General features: G+C 40.5%; 1 protein-coding gene across 1 annotated transcript; it reads left to right on the plus strand.

The window, feature by feature from the left end:
* Positions 1–6,773: 6,773 nt before the first annotated feature.
* Positions 6,774–17,265, plus strand: ROM1 (retinal outer segment membrane protein 1). The gene is made up of 3 exons (XM_075188572.1): positions 6,774–7,496; positions 8,284–8,530; positions 16,817–17,265. Exons 1-3 carry the CDS (start codon positions 6,916–6,918, stop codon positions 17,021–17,023), a joined length of 1,035 nt encoding a protein of 344 aa, XP_075044673.1. The 5' UTR covers positions 6,774–6,915; the 3' UTR covers positions 17,024–17,265.
* The last annotated feature ends 1,400 nt before the right edge of the window (positions 17,266–18,665 follow it).

An 18,665-nucleotide genomic window follows, 5' to 3' on the forward strand; every position in this document is an offset into this window, starting at 1 on the left:
AATGTGATTGATCTGCAGAACATAGCCCTCCAGGTGCAAAATACAAATTGCTTACAAATCTGATTGTATTGCTGTGATCAAGTCCAATTGAATTGCTAGGGCAAAAAACAATGTTTTTCTCTGATCTGTCTCTTTTCACTACAGAAGTTACTCATTGTTCCTTAAAATAACAGTGAAATAAATGGGAATGACTCTTACTTCCACACAGCTGATGGCAAGTTGTGCCTCACTGCAGGGATACAAATGTTTATGTCCTTGTGTTCTAACAGCGAAATAAATAGCAATCAATCTTTCAGTGACGTTTAAAGTGGACCTATCATCAACACACAGTGAAGGCAGCCATTTTGTGCGCTGAAACCAATATTTATGAGAACATAACTCCCAACCATCCTGATTTAGGCAGGACACTCCCGATTTGAGGGCTCTGTCTGGCCATCCCGATAGGCAGGGGCGGACTGGCCATCTGGCACTTCTGGCAAATGCCAGAAGGGCCCATCTAGCCATCGATGGCTATATGGGCTTGTGCGGGCTGGCATTACATAATTCCAGGACCTGAGAGCTAATGGGGCCGGTCCCGAAACTGACAGGCTTCCTGGTGGCTGCTCCTCCCCAGAAATCAGCCACTTTAGTACTTGTGCCGCAGCCGTGCGGATCAGAGCTGTTCTGTCCCCTCCCTCTCCTCTTTCTAATCTTCACCTCCTTCGTTCCCTCTGTTCCTGCTCTCGACTGCCTGTCTGAACTGATAGCTGCGGATGCCTTCTCACCGGCGCTCCCAGTAGGAAAACAGAACACAGGATGCCATAATCAGGTATGTTAAAATATTTTCTTGTCTGCAATGTATTTTTTATTAATTTTTTAACAACCTTTCTTGAACTGGGGGCACAACTGTATGGTATGATATTATTTGGGGGAACTACTGTGTGGGATAGTATCATTTGGGGACACTACTGTGTGGCTTCTTATTATTTGAGGGCACTACTATGTGGCTTATTATTATTTGAGGGCACTACTGTATGGCATAATATTATTTGGGAGCACTACTCTGTGTTATAATGTGATTTGGGGGCACTACTGTATGGCATAATATGATTTGGGGGTTCTATAGTTGCTTAATATCAGGCTTGAGGGATGTGTGAGGGAAGGGGGGTTCTTAATATAATGTGGGAGGTAGGCTATTAATTTAATATTGGAGTGTAGGTAGAGGCTAATGATGATGAAGAAATGTAATTTATTGGTGGGACTGTTTGAAGGGAGGGATATAGATCTATTTATCAAATGTGAGTACTATTATTTTAATTCTGGGGCTGGAGGGTGGCATAATTATTAAATGTGGGTGCTATATTGATTTGATGCCAAAGGTGGTTGGAGGTTCCTGAATTTCATGTACCCTTCCTATTTTTCAAATAGGGCCTCCAACATTCCAGGATTCAGTCAAGCAGCAACTGATCTAAAGACACCAGCTGCCACCGGTGGTGAAAGTGACAAGACAGGTAGGAGAGAGCAGGGCAGTCTGCCAACTGTCCTGAATCTGATGGGGCAGTCCCAAATTTGTCCTGCTTAGTCAGGATTTGGTCTGACTACAAGGACAGTTGAGAGGTATGTCCAGCTTCACAACATACTGCTTGTGAAGGCAGAGCTGTGTGTTTCTAACAGTAGCGCACACAGTATTGCCTATGTATTTGTTTAAAATGATTACCGTGTTAAATAATAGGGGCCCTGCTGTCTTAAATACTCTGGGCCCCCCGAGCCTTAATCCAGCTCTGGTTAGTCCCTGGACAGCACACAGCCTGCAGCAAGCCGAGGAGCTCTAAGTATCACAAGATTTGGTAATCTCGTGAGACAAAGAGCTTCCCTGCTCACTCTACAGGAAGTTCCCACCCTGATGGATGTCAGCAGCACCAGAAGCATAGATAAGTATAGTGGGCTGGGAGTGTCATAATGTGGCTGGGAGGGCGTAATAAACGTCATGTTTTATTACAATATATGTATCAAAGCCCCATGTAGACCACGCCCCCAGCACAATGTGGTCACGCCTTTTTCGGCACACAGTTGTTTTCTACTCATCTATGGAGGGGGGCCCCAAAAGTTCTCTGTACCCAGGCCCCAAATTTCTCTTGCCGTTCCTGCACACAGTGGCGGATCCAGGGGGGGTGATCGGGGCAATCGCCCCACCCCCTAGCAGTGGCTTACTGCCGACGGCTGCACACTGTGTGCAGGTCCGTTCGGCAGTGACAGGCAGGGACAATGTGCTGCCCGACTGCACAATCAGAGCAGCCGGGCAGCACATTGTCCCTGCCTGTCACTGCCGAACGGACCTGCTCACAGTGTGCAGCCGCCCTACCGATAGGTGTGAAGGTTGGGGGAGATTCTGTTAACTACTGCTCTGCATGGCAGAGCAGCGGTGATTGGGTGCACAGCAATGAAGGGGTTTGGAGGGGAGGACAGAACTGGGCAGCCTTGTGCTTCAAAAGCGCTAGGCAGGCCCGCCTGTGGCCACACCCCTGTCCCACTGCCAGAGGTACAAACGTTGGGTGGTATGTCAGAATGCAACTTCCCATGTAATGTCTAGTGAAAGAAGGTAAGGGTTCACTTAAAGAATTACACCTTCACTTCAGAACTACATGGGCACAGGATTGAACTACAAGCCGGAGCTTTCCAATATGTTAGAACAGATTAATTAATTACAGTATCTTGCAGTTGTTTGTGTGTGCACTTGCAGCGGGAATATAATATTTCTTCACTGTAGCAAGGTGTATTTCTAACAAGGCTAGCTCTTACATCAGGGCCTTTATTACATGTCATCAAAGGCTCCACACAGCTTACTCTTACTACAGGTTATTTGGAAATAATAACATTTAGGTTTACCATGATTTTCAATGTGACACATTTCACATATTTCACATTGTGGAACAATTTGAAAACGTCACAGTTCTACTGTTCAAAAATCTGCAACAAAGAAATAATGGTAAAGTATGAACCCTGAAAATGGTAACTCAAACTGTAGCAAATGAGTCAAAAAATATGTAAATTCTTAATACACATCAGCCAAAATTTTAGTAGGGTAACAGAAAGGCTGTTTAATAATAAGAGTAAATGTGTTGAATATTCATAAATAGCACACATATATTATTGAATTGAGGTGTTTCAATCAGACCACTTGCCAGAGGTGTATAAAATCCAGCACCTAGCCATGCAGTCTCCGTTTGCAAACCTTTGTGATACAAAATGGGTTGTTCTGAAGACGTCAGTGACTTCAAGCGTGGTACTGTGATAGGATGTCATCTTTGCAATATGGTATGGTATGGGGCTGTTTGTCAGGTTTTGGACTAGGCTCCTTATCTCCAGTGAAAGACAATCTTAATGCTTCAGCATACCAAGTCATTTTGGACAATGCTCTGCTTCTAACTTTATTAGGTATACCTGAACACCTGCTAGTTAAAGCAAATATTGAATCAGCCATTCATGTGGCAGAAACTCAATGCATAAAAGCATACAGACATGGTCAAAAATTGCAATTGTTGTTCAGACTAAACACCAGAATAGAGAAGAAATGTGATCTAAGTGACTTTTACTGTGGAATGATTGTTGGTGCCATACGGGTTGTTTGAGTACCTCAGAGACTGCTGATCTCTTGCGATTTTTATACACAACAGTTTCTAGTGTTTACAGAGAACGGTGCTCAAAACCAAAACCAAAAAACATTCATTGAGCAGCAGTTCTGTGGATGGAAATGCCTTGCTAATGAGAGATGTCAGACGAGAATGGCCAGCCTGGTTCCAACTGACAGGAAGACGACAGTAACTCAATTAACCATGGGTGGTATGTAGAAGAGATCTCTGAATGCACAGCATATCCAACATTGAAGTGGTTGTGCTACAGCAGCAGCAGACAACACAACACGCTTGTGACCGCCACAAAATACATAGAACCCTTGTGACTACAACACAATACACAGCACCCTTGTGACCACCAGGCAATATGTAGCACCCTTGTGACCACCATACAACACATAGCACCCTTGTCACCGCCACACAATACAGAGAGCTTCAAAATACAAATAGTCAAGCACAGTTAACTGTCAATGGCACTAGGATGTAATCTCCATGGTAAAAGTTGGTAATTCTGTTGTAAGAAAAGGAACTGATTCCTATGCTAATATACATGGGCCATTTACACATGCATATTATATTTTCAACCTATCCCTTGTTGGGCCTGTTTTCACATATTCCGTTATCACATATCTCCTGTTGTCACATATGCACTGTTGGACCTTTTGTCACATATCCCCTGTAAAAATAAATTGTTCCTACCTGTTGTGCTGAGCACCGCTGACCTCCGTCTGGGACTGGGTGGAAGTTGGTACAGCTCGAGTCACACCACAGCCTCTGTAGGCGCAGCCCTCACCCCACTCAGCAACAGGCAGCCTCGCGATTGGATGCCTGTTGCTGTCCAATGACGGCACGGTCCCTTGGCAACCAGTCTGCATCACTACCTTGCTCATCACCCCATACCCCCCCCCCCCTTCTCCTCTCTGCGCCAGGTGCCCTCACAAAATTTTTTTTTTTTTTTTCCCTTTCTGACTGGCATGGGCCTATTTCTGTGGTGAGGCCTGGGGCTGCAGCCCCATCACGTCCATTGTTAATTTGACCCTGGTTATTTTTATAACCTTTTTCTCATATAAGCACTGTACTTTTTACATTACAGCTAAATACTTTAATAAATGGTGTCCTTGATACTCTAAATTAATTCACAAGCCTTTCTTAAGGAATAATTGTTGCTTGACCTTGTTAGTCCTTTAACTGCTGGATAGCAATGTGCTAGATTGTATGTATGTGCTAAATTTTGTGGAGCACTCCTAAAGACACCCAGTTGCTTTATTTTCTAGCTGCATGGTTTACAGCAGTGAGGAGTAACAGGTGGTCCTAATGAGTGACACATGGAGCCTTGCCTGACTTCACTCTTTCCTTCTTTATACCCTTTCGGTCCTTATCCCACCTTTACATTCCATAAGGCTTGGTACAAACTATGCAAAATGTCTCCTGATGCGATAGCCTTAGCAATTTTACCAATGATTAAAAGAAAAGTCCTGATCAGCATGCCGATTCATGTGCAACACTAAACACATTTTACATGACTTATCTTCAGATCTGTGCTCTTCATCTGTCATAACTGTCGTCTGAAAAGATTGTGACACCGCACACTCCATTATCATCATCAGCAGCTATTTATATAGCGCCACTAATTTCACAGCGCTGTACAGAGAACTCACTCAGATCAGTCCCTGCCTCATTGGAGCTTACAGTCTAAATTTCCTAACATACACACACAGACAGAGAGAGACAGACTAGGGTCAATTTGATAGCAGCCAATTAACTTACTAGTATGTTTTTGGAGTGTGGGAGGAAACCGGAGCACCCGCTGAAAACCTATGCAAACACGAGGAGAACATACAAACTCCACACAGATAAGGCCATTGTCGGGAATTGAACTCATGACCCCAGTGCTGTGAGGCAGAAGTGCTAACCACTAAGCCACGTGCTGCCCCATAGAGATCTATGGACACTGCCGGCCGTGCATACACCCTGCAAAATTGGAACAACATTGTTTCATCATAGAATGCGATTTTTCGTTCACTTTAAAAATCAAACTAAACGATATGATGAGGTTTGGAACGAATCGTTCTTCATTGCAGTGTACACAGTAGTGGGATGTTGGGCTTGTTGTCGTGTGATTGGCTGTTTATGGTCTGAAAACACTGTAGTTTGTACCCAGCCTGTCATTGAATTGTCAGATTGGTTTCTTATAACCTATCTTATTTAATATTTAGGAGGTTAAGGGTACTGTGCAGCCCTCTTGAAGGTTAGAGGACTGAACCTGCTGCTCTCGAAGTGTATCAGGTTGTCCATCGTCGTTTAGTGTGTATGGACTGGGATGTGATTTCACACAATTGTGTGATTCGTGTATAAAGCGAGCACAAGATTGTGATTAACCCCTTACAGCCACAAGTCATGTGTGCAGAGAGAGTGTATGTGACAGAGTCAGACACACAGGTAGCAGGATGCAGTGAAAGTGACAGAGCGAGAGAGAAAGTAACAGTCACAGGGTGTGGAGGAGATGGGTGTGAAACAGACAAGCTGCTAACAGGGTCATTATGGAATTAGAGACCTGGCAGCTGTTAACAAGATTGCGTCTGTGGTAATCAGGGAGGAGATACCTGTCAGACAAGAACAAGACACTTATAATAGGATGACTGTGAGAGGAAAAGCCTAATGACTGCATGTATGCACAATAAAGTCTAATGCAAATAATAAGCACCTGTACATTCTTTATGAAACATTCAAACGCAGTTTGTGGCTATCCTTAATTCCTTATCTGTAAAGTGTCATTAGAGCACTTGCTGCTGTTCAGAGTTCAAAGCAAAAGAACTAGCTACAGACAAGAGACAGGAACATAGAAACATTTGGTGTCTATAACCTGAAGAGTTTACAAATAAGACTGTTGTTAAATGAGACACTATTATTACTACACATGTTTAATTGTAAATAAAATCTATAGTTTATAATATTTGGGTGTTTCTTGGTTAGCTATCAGAACGGTAATGTAAGATACAACATTGATTGAATCATGGAAAGACAAAAACAATGATTGAAAAGATAGAAATGGGGGTTGGAGAAGAGACAGGTTCACAAAAAAACAGCAGGGCAGGAGGGGAGAGCGTTAATGAGCGATTGTCAGTAGAAATAGCTGAGTCCTGGATTATTCACTAGGTAATCCGATTCTCTTTCCATCTCTTACTCTCTCTGCTACCTTGTCTTGCACTGAAAACCGTTGGGTCTCTGTCTCTCTCACCCCCAAAATCCTACCCCCCTAATAAGAAGGGGTTCGTCGATCCCCTTCTCTACAACCCCCTTCAGGATGGCCCTCTTCAAGGCCAAATTTACTTTTCAGAAAAGGGTGAAACTTGCTCAAACTCTATGGCTTCTCTCATGGGTCAGTGTCCTAGTAGGGTGCCTGACCTTTGGATTGGGGATCTATCTCAAGGTGCAACTATGGATACACAATGAAGTGATGGACAATACCGTGGCTCATGCTGTTCCCAACACTGTAATATCGGCTGGACTTGTGGGAGTCATCCTTGGTCTGTTAGCAGGGAAGATCAGTCAGGACTCACTTGATATGGCCAAATATCCCAAATGGAAGCCATTCATGCTCCCTTACTTCTTCCTGTCTATCCTGAGCTGTTTGGTTTGCTTGGCCGCTTTGTTCCTCAGTGTCGTAATGAGAGGAAGTTTGGAAGAATCTCTGAAGATAGGTTTGAAAAATGGAATCAGGTTCTACAAGGACACTGACACTCCAGGCCGTTGTTACCAGAAGAGGACAATGGACAAGTTACAAATGGACTTCCAATGCTGTGGGAACAACCACTACAGAGACTGGTTTGAGGTACAGTGGATCAGCAATCGCTACCTGGACTTCTCCTCCAAGGAAGTCAAAGAGTGAGTTATAATTTTGTTAGGAAATGAATATATTTGACTGTTGACATCAATAAAAAGTGTGACATACACAGTTACATCCTTAAAGTATAATGATTATATACAGGATTGGTAATTAAAAGCCACATACCATCTGCCACTGTAAAGCAATTGTGTCAGGAGTATTTAATCTGCTGTTGGTATCCTTTAAAGCAGGGACCTATAGGCTTCCCAGTGGATACCTATATTACTGTCTGGTAGAGCAGAACTGTAGCGATATTAAACTACATATCGCTGCATTTATTCAAACATGTACTATATTTTTTATCTAATACTGCTAAGCATGGTTGGAATAATAGTTAGATATACTAGGCCATTATCATTAGTCACATGGAGACAAAGAAAACATGAAATCACATTTTTAGCTACCGCTATGTAACCAGTAGCTTATTTTACTGATGATTCCATCTGCAAGGCAGTGAGCAGAGATACCCATCAGTAGCATCAGGGATGTAAATTCAGCCCTGCTCATAAGATTATAAGTTAGACAAAATATTCAAAGGCATTTTCAGTGCACTTCTAAATGTTAACCGACACTGTTACTAAGATTGTAAATGAGGAAGTGGAAAATGGGTAACCTTACTGTCTTGCAGAGATACCATATTGTGTAATTGTTCAATATTTAGATTGCTACTATAGTAACTAAAGCTAAAACTGGATGCACTTCTTTGATGTCTAACATTCTTCCATGATCTGCTTACATTTTATTATGTCCTCCCATCAACCTCTCTTATTCTTGTTCCCTGTGCAGTCGAATTAAAAGCAATGTGGATGGCAGATACCTGATGGACAGTGTCCCCTTCAGCTGTTGTAACCCCAACTCTCCCAGACCTTGCATCCAGCTGCAGATAACCAATAACTCAGCCCATTACAGCTACAGTTACCAGACGGACGAGCTAAACATCTGGGTGAGGGGCTGCCGGGAGGCCTTACTAAGCTCCTACACTGGAATTATGGCCACGAATGGGGCCGCTGTCACCCTATTCTTTCTTATACAGGTGAGAAAAAAAACCAGTTCTGCCTCATAACTAAAATAGAGGAGCAATAGTGACAAAGCAGTGAGTACTTTGTAAATGACCAATATTAATGACTAAATAAGGACAAACATTGGTAGTTAACAAAATGTACAAAAAATAGCATTGTGTGATGCCCAAAACATTTCAGATATAAAGAACAAAGGGAAATAACAGTCTTTACACTTATACTACCCCCCTACTTTACAGACAGTTGAAGCCACACCATATTTAGTACAGTTTCCTAAGTGGATAATACGAAGTACAAAAATCTCAAACTGCAAAGCACAACATGACAGGTTGAACAATGAATCCATCAATGCACATAGAGCAGACTGTGAAGCAAGAGTGTGAGCCTGTCACTCACACTCTGATGCAATGTACAGAAACATCTCTTTCCAATATGCCATGCAGGATGGACATATTTATTTATGTATAAACACTTTGGATATTTCACGTATCACTTTTCTCGGGTGGACAAGTACGCTAAAAAAGAATCAGGGACCAACTTGCAAATAGCTGTCCAAGTCAGTGAAGTAGGTCATCGGGTCTTTAAAATCACACTAGACCTGAGCTAGTTAGTGTATTGTCATGTGATTACCTAGGCCAATTTGGAGTCTGTGCTGTACAATGTAGGTTTGGTGATGTGGCATACTGAGCAATTCTGTTTATATTTTCATGAATAAATTCCCGGAGAAGATGACACCTATCAAACATTTATGTAGCGTGATGAATATAAAAACCTACAGTTTTATAACAAAAATTAAATTTACAAAATGTTTATGTATGTTGTCTGTTTGTATATATCTTTCATAGATAACCAATAATAATAATTTTATTTATATAACACTTTTCTCTCAATAGGACTCAAAGTGCTTATTGTTGCAGAATAAAAACACAAAATAAAAAATAAACATATAAAGGATTAACAGAGTACATAAGAAAAGTGCTAAGCATTTGATATGCTCCGCCATTTGGAAAGTCTTACTAAGTTATTTTCCATACCCTAATATTCTAATACAAACCCCCCTAAACACCTTACTTTTCAAATTACTGGTACGTAAAAATACCTCTGTATGTTCATATAGGTCAGTATTGAACAGGTTTTATACTGAGTGGAAATGTACAAACTGTTTGATTCTGAGTAACATGGATTTAATTTTGGCTAACATTTCATCTGCTGTTACATCCAAGTTACACTGAATCTATCAATGCTGGCATACTGGATATAAAACAGTGGTTTTGTTGATCGCTACCATTTGATATGATTTTACAATTGTGTGTTATTCATTTTCTTCTGCTTATTGAGGGAAAAATGCTTTCTGATACAGTGGATATAAAAAGTCTACACACCTTTATTGAAATTGCAGGTGTTTAGCATGTAAAGCCTGAAATCAATTTAAATCATGCCAAACCTTTTTCCACATTTAATTTGCCCTTGCAACCCAAAAAATTAAAGTGAAAAACAAATAGACAATTTTTAGGAAAAAGAAGTGAAAATAAAAAACCTACAATACCCTGGTTCCATCAGTATGCACACGCCTAAACTATTGGTGGAAGCACCTTTTGCTTTTATTATAGCAGTGATTGTTTTTGAATAAATTTCTATCTATTTTGCACACCTGGGGGATACATTTACTACACTTCGGGTTTGAAAAAGTGGAGATGTTGCCTATAGCAACCAAATTCTAGTTCTCATTTATTTAGTACATTCTACAAAATGATAGCTAGAATCTGATTGGTTGCTATAGGTAACATCCCCACTTTTTCAAACCCACAGTTTAGTAAATATAGCCCCTGGACATTGCAAATCTATCCCATTATTCCCTGCAAAAAAAGTTCAAGGTCCATCAAATTGCAAGGGGATCTCCTGTACATAGCCCTCTATTGGTCATTCCACATGTTTTCAGTGGGATTGAGATCTGGGGATAGATGTATCAAGCTGAGAGTTTCCAGCTGGTTTGAAAAGTGAAGATGTTGCCTATAGCAACCAATCAGATTCTGGCTCTCATTTTATACAATGTGCTAAATAAATGAAAACTACAACCTGATTGGTTGCTATAGGACATATCGCCCCCATTTCAAACCCACCGGAAACTCACAGCTTAATACATTCACTCACTGGTTTTCAACTGGGCCATTCCATGACTTTGGTCTTCCTTTTCTGAACACATTCCTTGGTTGACTTGGACATGTGCTTTGGATTGTTATCGTGTTGGACTGTAAAATTCAGCATCTTCAGCTATCTGACAGAGACCAGCAGGTTTTGTGCCAGCTGTTTTGATATTTGGATCTATTCATTATGACCTCTATCCTAGGTAGAGCCTCCTGTCCCAGCAGGAGAAAAGTAGCCTCTAAACATGGTGCTGCCACCTGCATGCTGCATATTTGGAATAGTGTTCTTTGGGTGATGAGCTGTGCTGTCTTTGCGCCTAACCTATAATCTAGAATTAAGGCCAAAAAGTTCAATATTGATCTCATCACACCATACAACACTGATAGTAGAACATGCAGTGTCCTTATAGTCCTCAATTAGGGAAAGGAAGAAGGTGCCTTTGGAAATTCTGTAGAAAAATATTCGTAGGTCTCCCATCACACATGGTCAAGGGAGGTAGATCAAGGGTTTGAGGAAGAGGGTTGAGACATGCTCTCCAAGAAGAGCCAGGAAGTCTTCTCAGCCTTGTCCGAAAACATGGCCCTTGTCATGGAGGTAGTAGGTGATTTTCTCCATTGCTGCCATCTGCCATTTGGGTTTTTTTGAGAGCCGAGAATAAATAAGGTGTTTTTTTTCAATTATTAGCTAATAGACCCTGTGCTAACACTAAAATGTGTGATGCAAATATCTTGGAGAATTTGTAAGGGCCTGGGGTGGAAAGCACAAGAGAAATATCCATGGCTCCTTTGCCACCAGAGCCTCAAAGAGACTGAATGTTGTGGTCCAATGCTATTGGTTCAATCACTAGGGCAAATATTAAAGGGACAGACCTGACCGGTCCCATTGTGGATGTACATTTTATCAGATGGGGTACTTTTACATTGTTATGAAGGAGTGAGATAGGCCTGTATCAAACGCAGTTGTGTTGGTCTTTTCCTTCCTTGTGGATCACTACAGTTTGCTGGTGAATGGGTCCCCTTTTAGGATTTTGTTGAATAAGTACAGACAGTGGGACAGCAGATTTGAAAATTTCTTCTAAAATACAGCAGAAAATCCACCTGGGCCAGGGACCTTTCATGGTGACTTATTTCCTCTAGCGTACTTTCTTTGCTCAAATACTCTGCTGAGCATTGGGGTGGTTTAGACAGATGGAACTTGGCAAGAAACCTGTTGATTAGGAAATCTGTGGGTTGATTATCATGTTTTTTGGTTTTTGCCAACCTCAACCTTGAGGCCAGTATCCGGTTTGTCCCCCTTTTCATAAAAAGTTTGATTTAGCCACATAAGGATTTTGGCATTTAGTTTGATAAAAGGAGGTCAAATTCAGATTTATTGAGGTCTGCAAGAGTGTGTGGGTCTGGGTCAAGCTTGTGGTTAGTTTATAGTCTGGAGTTGGCCTTCTTCTGTTTAAAAGCCATACTGATCAGATGTAGGACCACTTTATGAGCTATATAAATAACAGATTGGGACAATTCAGGGATATCATTGATACCTCACTGTTGTGTAGGAGTGTTTTATTGAGGTACCATGTCATAAGCCAAGGACGACGCACCAAATGGGAAAGGTCTATAGATATAGGGGCATGATCCCACTAAACTAATAGATGGACCTGGGCCCATTTCGTATTCAGGGTTAGGTCATAGATAAGCAGGATCATATCTATTCAGGAGTAAAAATTGTGGACTGGAGAGTATAGAGGTTAGAGATTATTTTAGGAGTCATGAGATTTAGGAGGGAGATCTGATCTACTAGGGGAGGCAACACCAGGGGTAGACCTGTGCAAGGTATTGGTTGGTGCTGCATTGACGTCTCTGACATCAAGAAGTTCCCCTTTTCTAATTTGAGATATGAGTCAATCTAGCTTATTAAAAAAATAATGTTGGCTTTAATTAGGGCCATAAACATTAACTATAGTACATAATCTGTTATTTCATTTTCCTACTAAGATTAAGTAACAGCCTTTTTTTTATCTGGGAAAGAGAGTTGATCAGCTCAAGTGTTAGGTGGCAATTGCCACCCCTCTCTTTTTTTAGTTTTGGGTCACAGGCGTAGTACGAAATAGGTCTTCTGAACAAAGTTCAGCTCACCCTAGTTTAGTTTCAGTATGCAAAAAAGGTTCTAACTTTTCTCAGGGCTATTAATCCCTTTAATATTAAATGAAAGTAGTCTAAGACTCATGTGCGATGGTTAGAAAGGTAGCTTGATATGTCCTCAGTACCAGGGGGCAATGTAGGCACCCGTGTATTAGATCTAGAGGGTCTGGGAGGGAGCGGGTGGACTGCCATGTTACAATAAAGGCCAAGGCTTCTGTAGTGACACTGGGGAGAGATACTATATTCTAAGTTAGTAAATAGGTCATCAGGAGGCACTAGGGGGGCATGGGGAGATTATGGAGAGTCTCACCGGGTGGAACATATACAGAAAAGAACCCAATAAGGGTCCAAGAGTTTATAGCAAAAATTGTTAGTGGTATGGGGTTGTAAGTGGACTAAAAGGTGGCTGCACTAGGGTGGGGAAGGGAGTTTAGACACATGTTATAAAAGTATATGTAGAGTCTAGTAAAATACATCCATGGCAAACATTAACAGAGGGTGTAATAAGGAAACAAGTGTATACAATGTAAACATAACAACGGCAAAGTAAAAATATAGGAATGCTCTCGATTATTTCCCCAGGGCCATTGTGGTCATTTAAAGTGCTAAACTTTGCATGGTCATAGGCTCAGGATTAAAATCTACATAGAGGGTATAATAGTTTACCACAAGAAATATGCAGTGTCCCTAAGATGTATAGGGACCGCACTGAGAAGGGGAGATGGAAAAAGTTGGTAGAAGATTGATAGCATTCAAGATACTTATTGAAGTATTAATAGAGTCTGGGGAAAATTGGGGAGCATCCGCAATGAGAGGTACCACAGAATGGGCAGGGTCAGCCTTGTATAGAAGGGACAACCCCTAAATTCTGGTACCAGAAGAATTAAGAGAACAGAGAACCGTCATGTTTGTTTAAGTCTCCGAGTTGGAAGCTGTTGGTCTTGGAGATCTGGGAGAACATGATTTAGATTAGTTAACTCTGAGCACAGCTACAGCCCCATTATAACAGTTTGCACCCAGGGTATTTTATGTTTTTATTATTTTCACTTATTTTACCTAAACATTGTCCATTTGTTTTGCACTTGAACTTTGTTGGTTTCAAGGTCATATCAAAGGGGTGAAAAGGTCTGACATGATTTTTCTTGATTTCAGGTTTACATCACAAATACCTGCAATTTCAGTATGGGTGTTTGGACTTTTTATATCCACTCTATATATTTGTTTTATTACATTTAACGGTCTGAAGAGCTATCTAGTCAACCTATCTGTACCCTGGTTTTTCAATACCCACCTTCCTTACTTAGCTATGAAACTGTCCAACTTCGTGACACATTTTTTGAAAAAAGTTAACCTTTAAAAGAGGTTGTTCAACACCTATTAGGCTCACCTGTACCCATACTGACCTTCCAGCCTGAAACCATTATTTCTTGTATGTGGTGAAAGTGGTTCATGAAAGGAGGGGTTGCTGCCCCTGTCCATGCAGGGCTCCTGTTTTAGATACTGAGTGACTGTTAGTGAGCGGGTACAAGATGAGAGCAGAGAAACAGATACTTTTAAATGCTTTTTAAAAAAAAATCATTATCAAATGTTAAGTTATATAATTTCCCCTATAATTAAACCTGCTCAAAGCTACACAATAGTATGCTTAGCTGCCATTAGTTAGCACACTAAGCAATTTAAAATGTGTGGCCAGATTTAGAGTTGAGAGACGTGTCTGAGCTAAAGTCTAAATTGCAGTATAAAAATAAAGCTGTCCATTATTGTGTGCTATATGCAAATGCAGCCAGTATTTTTCTTGCATGTAAAAAAGTAAAAGTATTTGCACCCCTGGCACCTTAATGTGGTTTGTCCATGAGCAAATTTGTTTTTTTTGCTTTGCTCTGAACTCTGAATGAGGCCCTATATTTCCTTGTCCTTGCCCATGAACTCCAACAAACAGTTCAGTAAACTGTGATTGGATACTGGTGTTGAGTTTACAGGATAAGCAAGGTAGTATGTAAGTGATATTAATAATTTTAGTTATGACCAGCAGTGACCAAGTATACTATGCTGGGCACTGCTGGACAAACCTACATATACATATATTATGTGTTGGGAACTACCAGGTATATGGAATAATAAGCTTTATATGCCATTTAGCAGATTAATGGCAAAAGGCTATTCTTTTGCCTACTCTGTGTTTGGGAAATTAGATTTTGGCAACCTTAGCAAAGGACATTCAAAACAATTTAATTAGACATTATAGTTAAAAATAATACATATAATACAATAAGAATATATTTGATCACTTCTATGAATTTCCCTGCAACTCCATGAGGAATACACCTCCAAAATATGCTTGTTTCATAATCAACATGTAATGTTGCTATCTATATCAATACATAACTCTTACGGGAGCCATAGTCTGTTTCACCATGTTTCAAACAAATACCAATCTACTATATAACTTTTAGCCTCCTGTAGCTATTGAGGCATATATGCAATAAGAGTAAAGTTTAAACGTAAATAACTAAAAAAAACAATTTAAAAAAAATAAAAAAAGGAAGAATAACCTTACCATGTATATATTTTTTGTATTATAGTTTGTTTTTCTTCTTTTTACGTCCAAGCAGCAAAACCTCTATCAAAGGGCGACTATATATATATATATATATATATATATATATATATATATATATATATATATATACACATATATATATAAAAAAACAATATTTGACTGTCCTTGCTGGACAGCAACTGTCAAGCCATCCCACAAATACTGAAGTCACTCCAGTGTAGCTGAAGGCGAATCTTACGAAGTTTAGTCTTTTGCATAATCATGAGAATGAGTAATGTCCACATGTCATGACACAGCCACCACTCATTACATCAGGGATGCTATTCGCTTAGTGATATGTTGGTTTCATAGCAAGTACAGCACTTGAATACAGGCCCCAAAAAAACTGGTTCAGTTTGGGCCAGTGCACAGCTTGTTTCTACATTAGATTTGCATAATTCTACTGCGACTCAAGGTGAGTTTCTTTAGTAATGGCTTCCTTCTTATCAAACAACTCCGTGTTCTAGATTTGTTCTGTGACTCATGAAACTAGTCATAAACTTCAACTCTTATAACCAATAGAATGAAGCAGTCATAGGGATATAAGGTCAGCCACTTGCACTATATGAATCATGTGTACATTTTAAATAAGAATTCAAGAAATCCTACCCTGCATCCATTCAGTATATGAACAAAAGCATGCTGCCATGCAGTTTGCACAAGTAACAGACTAAAAAGTTATTTAGTTGGCTTGTGCCCTATTTTTATGCCATCACACCCATTTATAAGGGTACAAGCAGGAATTAGGGTGGTGCACGTTTACTCCTTCTGACCAGAGTAAATCAGGGCGTAAGCTGGCTAACTTGATCCAAAGTGTTCCCTGTCTGGCCAATACCTACACAACTAAACATAAACTCAGACACAATTAACAGCATCCAATTTACAACCTTGCAGCTTTTCAGGGTAAGTACTCCCCAAACAATAGCAGAAATTACTGAACAGTAAGGGAATAATCTGACACTTGCTGGAGGGGACTTTTGGGACCAAGCTCTATTTCTCAGCCTGCTGGGATTAATTTATCTGAAGCCAGGTGCCAAACTACAATTAATGCCACCAAGTATAACATGTCATGAATATCTCTACGACAGAGCTATATGGAAATGGGAATTAAGGAGGGAGAGGGGGGGGGGAGGGGGTCACCTATTTGATGTATGAAGTGAGCAAGTTCTTTTGAGAAGGGATTCATCTAAAGTGAACAAAATTCATAAACAGCCCTTTCATTGTCAAACCCTAACCTGGTGCATTTCACTTGGGGTAACTAAATGCCCTCAGAATTTTCGATTAGCGTCTCGGTGTCTCCAGTTCCTGAATTTGTCCACAGTATATACTGAACATTATTTTGTGTGTGTTTTATGCAGGATGTATATCAAATTATTTCACATACCACCAACTAAGCATTCCATATATACAATCTTTCTTTTCAGGCCTCAGTTCTAATCTGCATACGTCTTCTTCAGACCTCCATGGAAAAGATTACCGGTGTGGAGGATGTTGAGACTGATTCTGAAGGATTTCTGTTAGAAAAGGGTGTCGGGGAGACCATTAGCAGCGGCCTGGAGAAAACCAAAGCTCTCTTCAAGTCCAATGCTGAGGAGACGGCGGGTGGAGGGGGAGAGGCCCCGGCCAGCTAAACGGATCATAGCGGAGTAGACAGGAAAATGCTCTGGAGTTTGGATAGACTGTAGAGATAGCCCAAGACTACTTGTATATTAAATTCCTGCCCTCTGTATAGAAGACCCTGGGTGCCCCTCCTTGGTATTTGCAGCTGTCATTGAGATGTGGGAGGGATTATTATTTTGAGGGAGGTCTTCCTCCCAATTGTAGCTACGAAAATGTAGATTTAGACTAAAATAAAAAAATGACTGCAATACAATGTCTTGTATTGTGGGGAGTGAGGAAGAATGCAACACAAACACACACACACACACACTGGGGACACAGTATACCTCAAACACAAAACTATAGCAATGTATCACAAGTCACAATTGTAAATACACATCAGCTAATGTAGAGAATATGCACCAATTAAAAGAAACCATGACATTTAAAGAAACAAATACCATGACATGTTTTATATCACTTCACATACCTATACATGACACTAGTATTTGTGCTTGAAATAAAAAGACACAAACTTCTAGGTTGTAAATAATTTATTCGTGTGGTGACCCACAAACTATCACATGAATAAAAAAAAAAAGAATCTTCACTCTCAAAATAAATTAGAGACATTTTATACAAAAATAATTTCAGGCTATTTGTCATTAGTAAACATTCTTTATTAAATGCAAATAGATCTTTTCATGTTGCCAATAATCACTAAAATTGTCCAAAAATGGGCAGCTAGGATACTTTATTTGCTAATTTAGTGTACCATGAACTTCTGCAAATAGGTTTATCTCCATCGTAGGCTGTTTAACTAGGTCTATCATATAATGCAGCATCAATTCATTAAAAGTGGGTTATTGCATATAGAGGAAATACCGCCCACGCACTATTGCCACTCTAAAGCAGGAAGTATTCCAGCATAATAAAATGAAAATAGGTTTACAAACACCTATTATAAAAAGGAGAACTCATTTGAATACAGAGCCCCTTCCTCAAATTGGTGAAACTGCCGTCTGTGCACCTCTGAGAATGCCTCCTATTACCATATACTGGAACATGCTGAATGGTTGGCAGTCTGAAGGCAGGAAGTTGATGATCAGATGAAGTGTGAATGAGAGGTGCTGACGAGTACTCCCCAAGCAATAGCAGCAGATTGCAGGTATACTGGGTGCATGCCCACTGCAGTTTTACTAGTTGGGGGAAGGAGGGCTATTCATTTTGAGTTCTAAATAAGGTCAACCTTAGTTTGTAAAAGACCCTCACATGTAATGCTACCAATAGTTTCAGCCAGTCATAGCCCATCAGTATCTCGCCTCCCTGGATCGCCTGTAACATTTTAGTGCCAATGATTTACTTGTGTGAACTTAGTATTATCAAGAGGTGCATGACATCCCAATCTTCCTGCACAAGTATGTCCGGAGCCTCTCATCCCTACTCTGTGCTCTTGGTAACGTTTAGATCAGCGTTGCCCAAACTCAGTCATCAATGGCTAAAAACAGGTCACGTTTTCTGGATTTCTGTCTGTAGGAACAAGTGGGATAATTACTGACCCAGCCAAATAGGTTAACTCACCTGTGCATGATTAAATAAATCCTGAAAACATGACCTGTCGGTAGCCCTTGAGGACTGAGTTTGGACACCTCAGGTTTAGATGAATGCATTGGA

This window comes from Mixophyes fleayi, chromosome 10 (genome assembly GCF_038048845.1).
Source record: "Mixophyes fleayi isolate aMixFle1 chromosome 10, aMixFle1.hap1, whole genome shotgun sequence".
In the NCBI taxonomy this organism is placed as follows: domain Eukaryota; kingdom Metazoa; phylum Chordata; class Amphibia; order Anura; family Limnodynastidae; genus Mixophyes; species Mixophyes fleayi.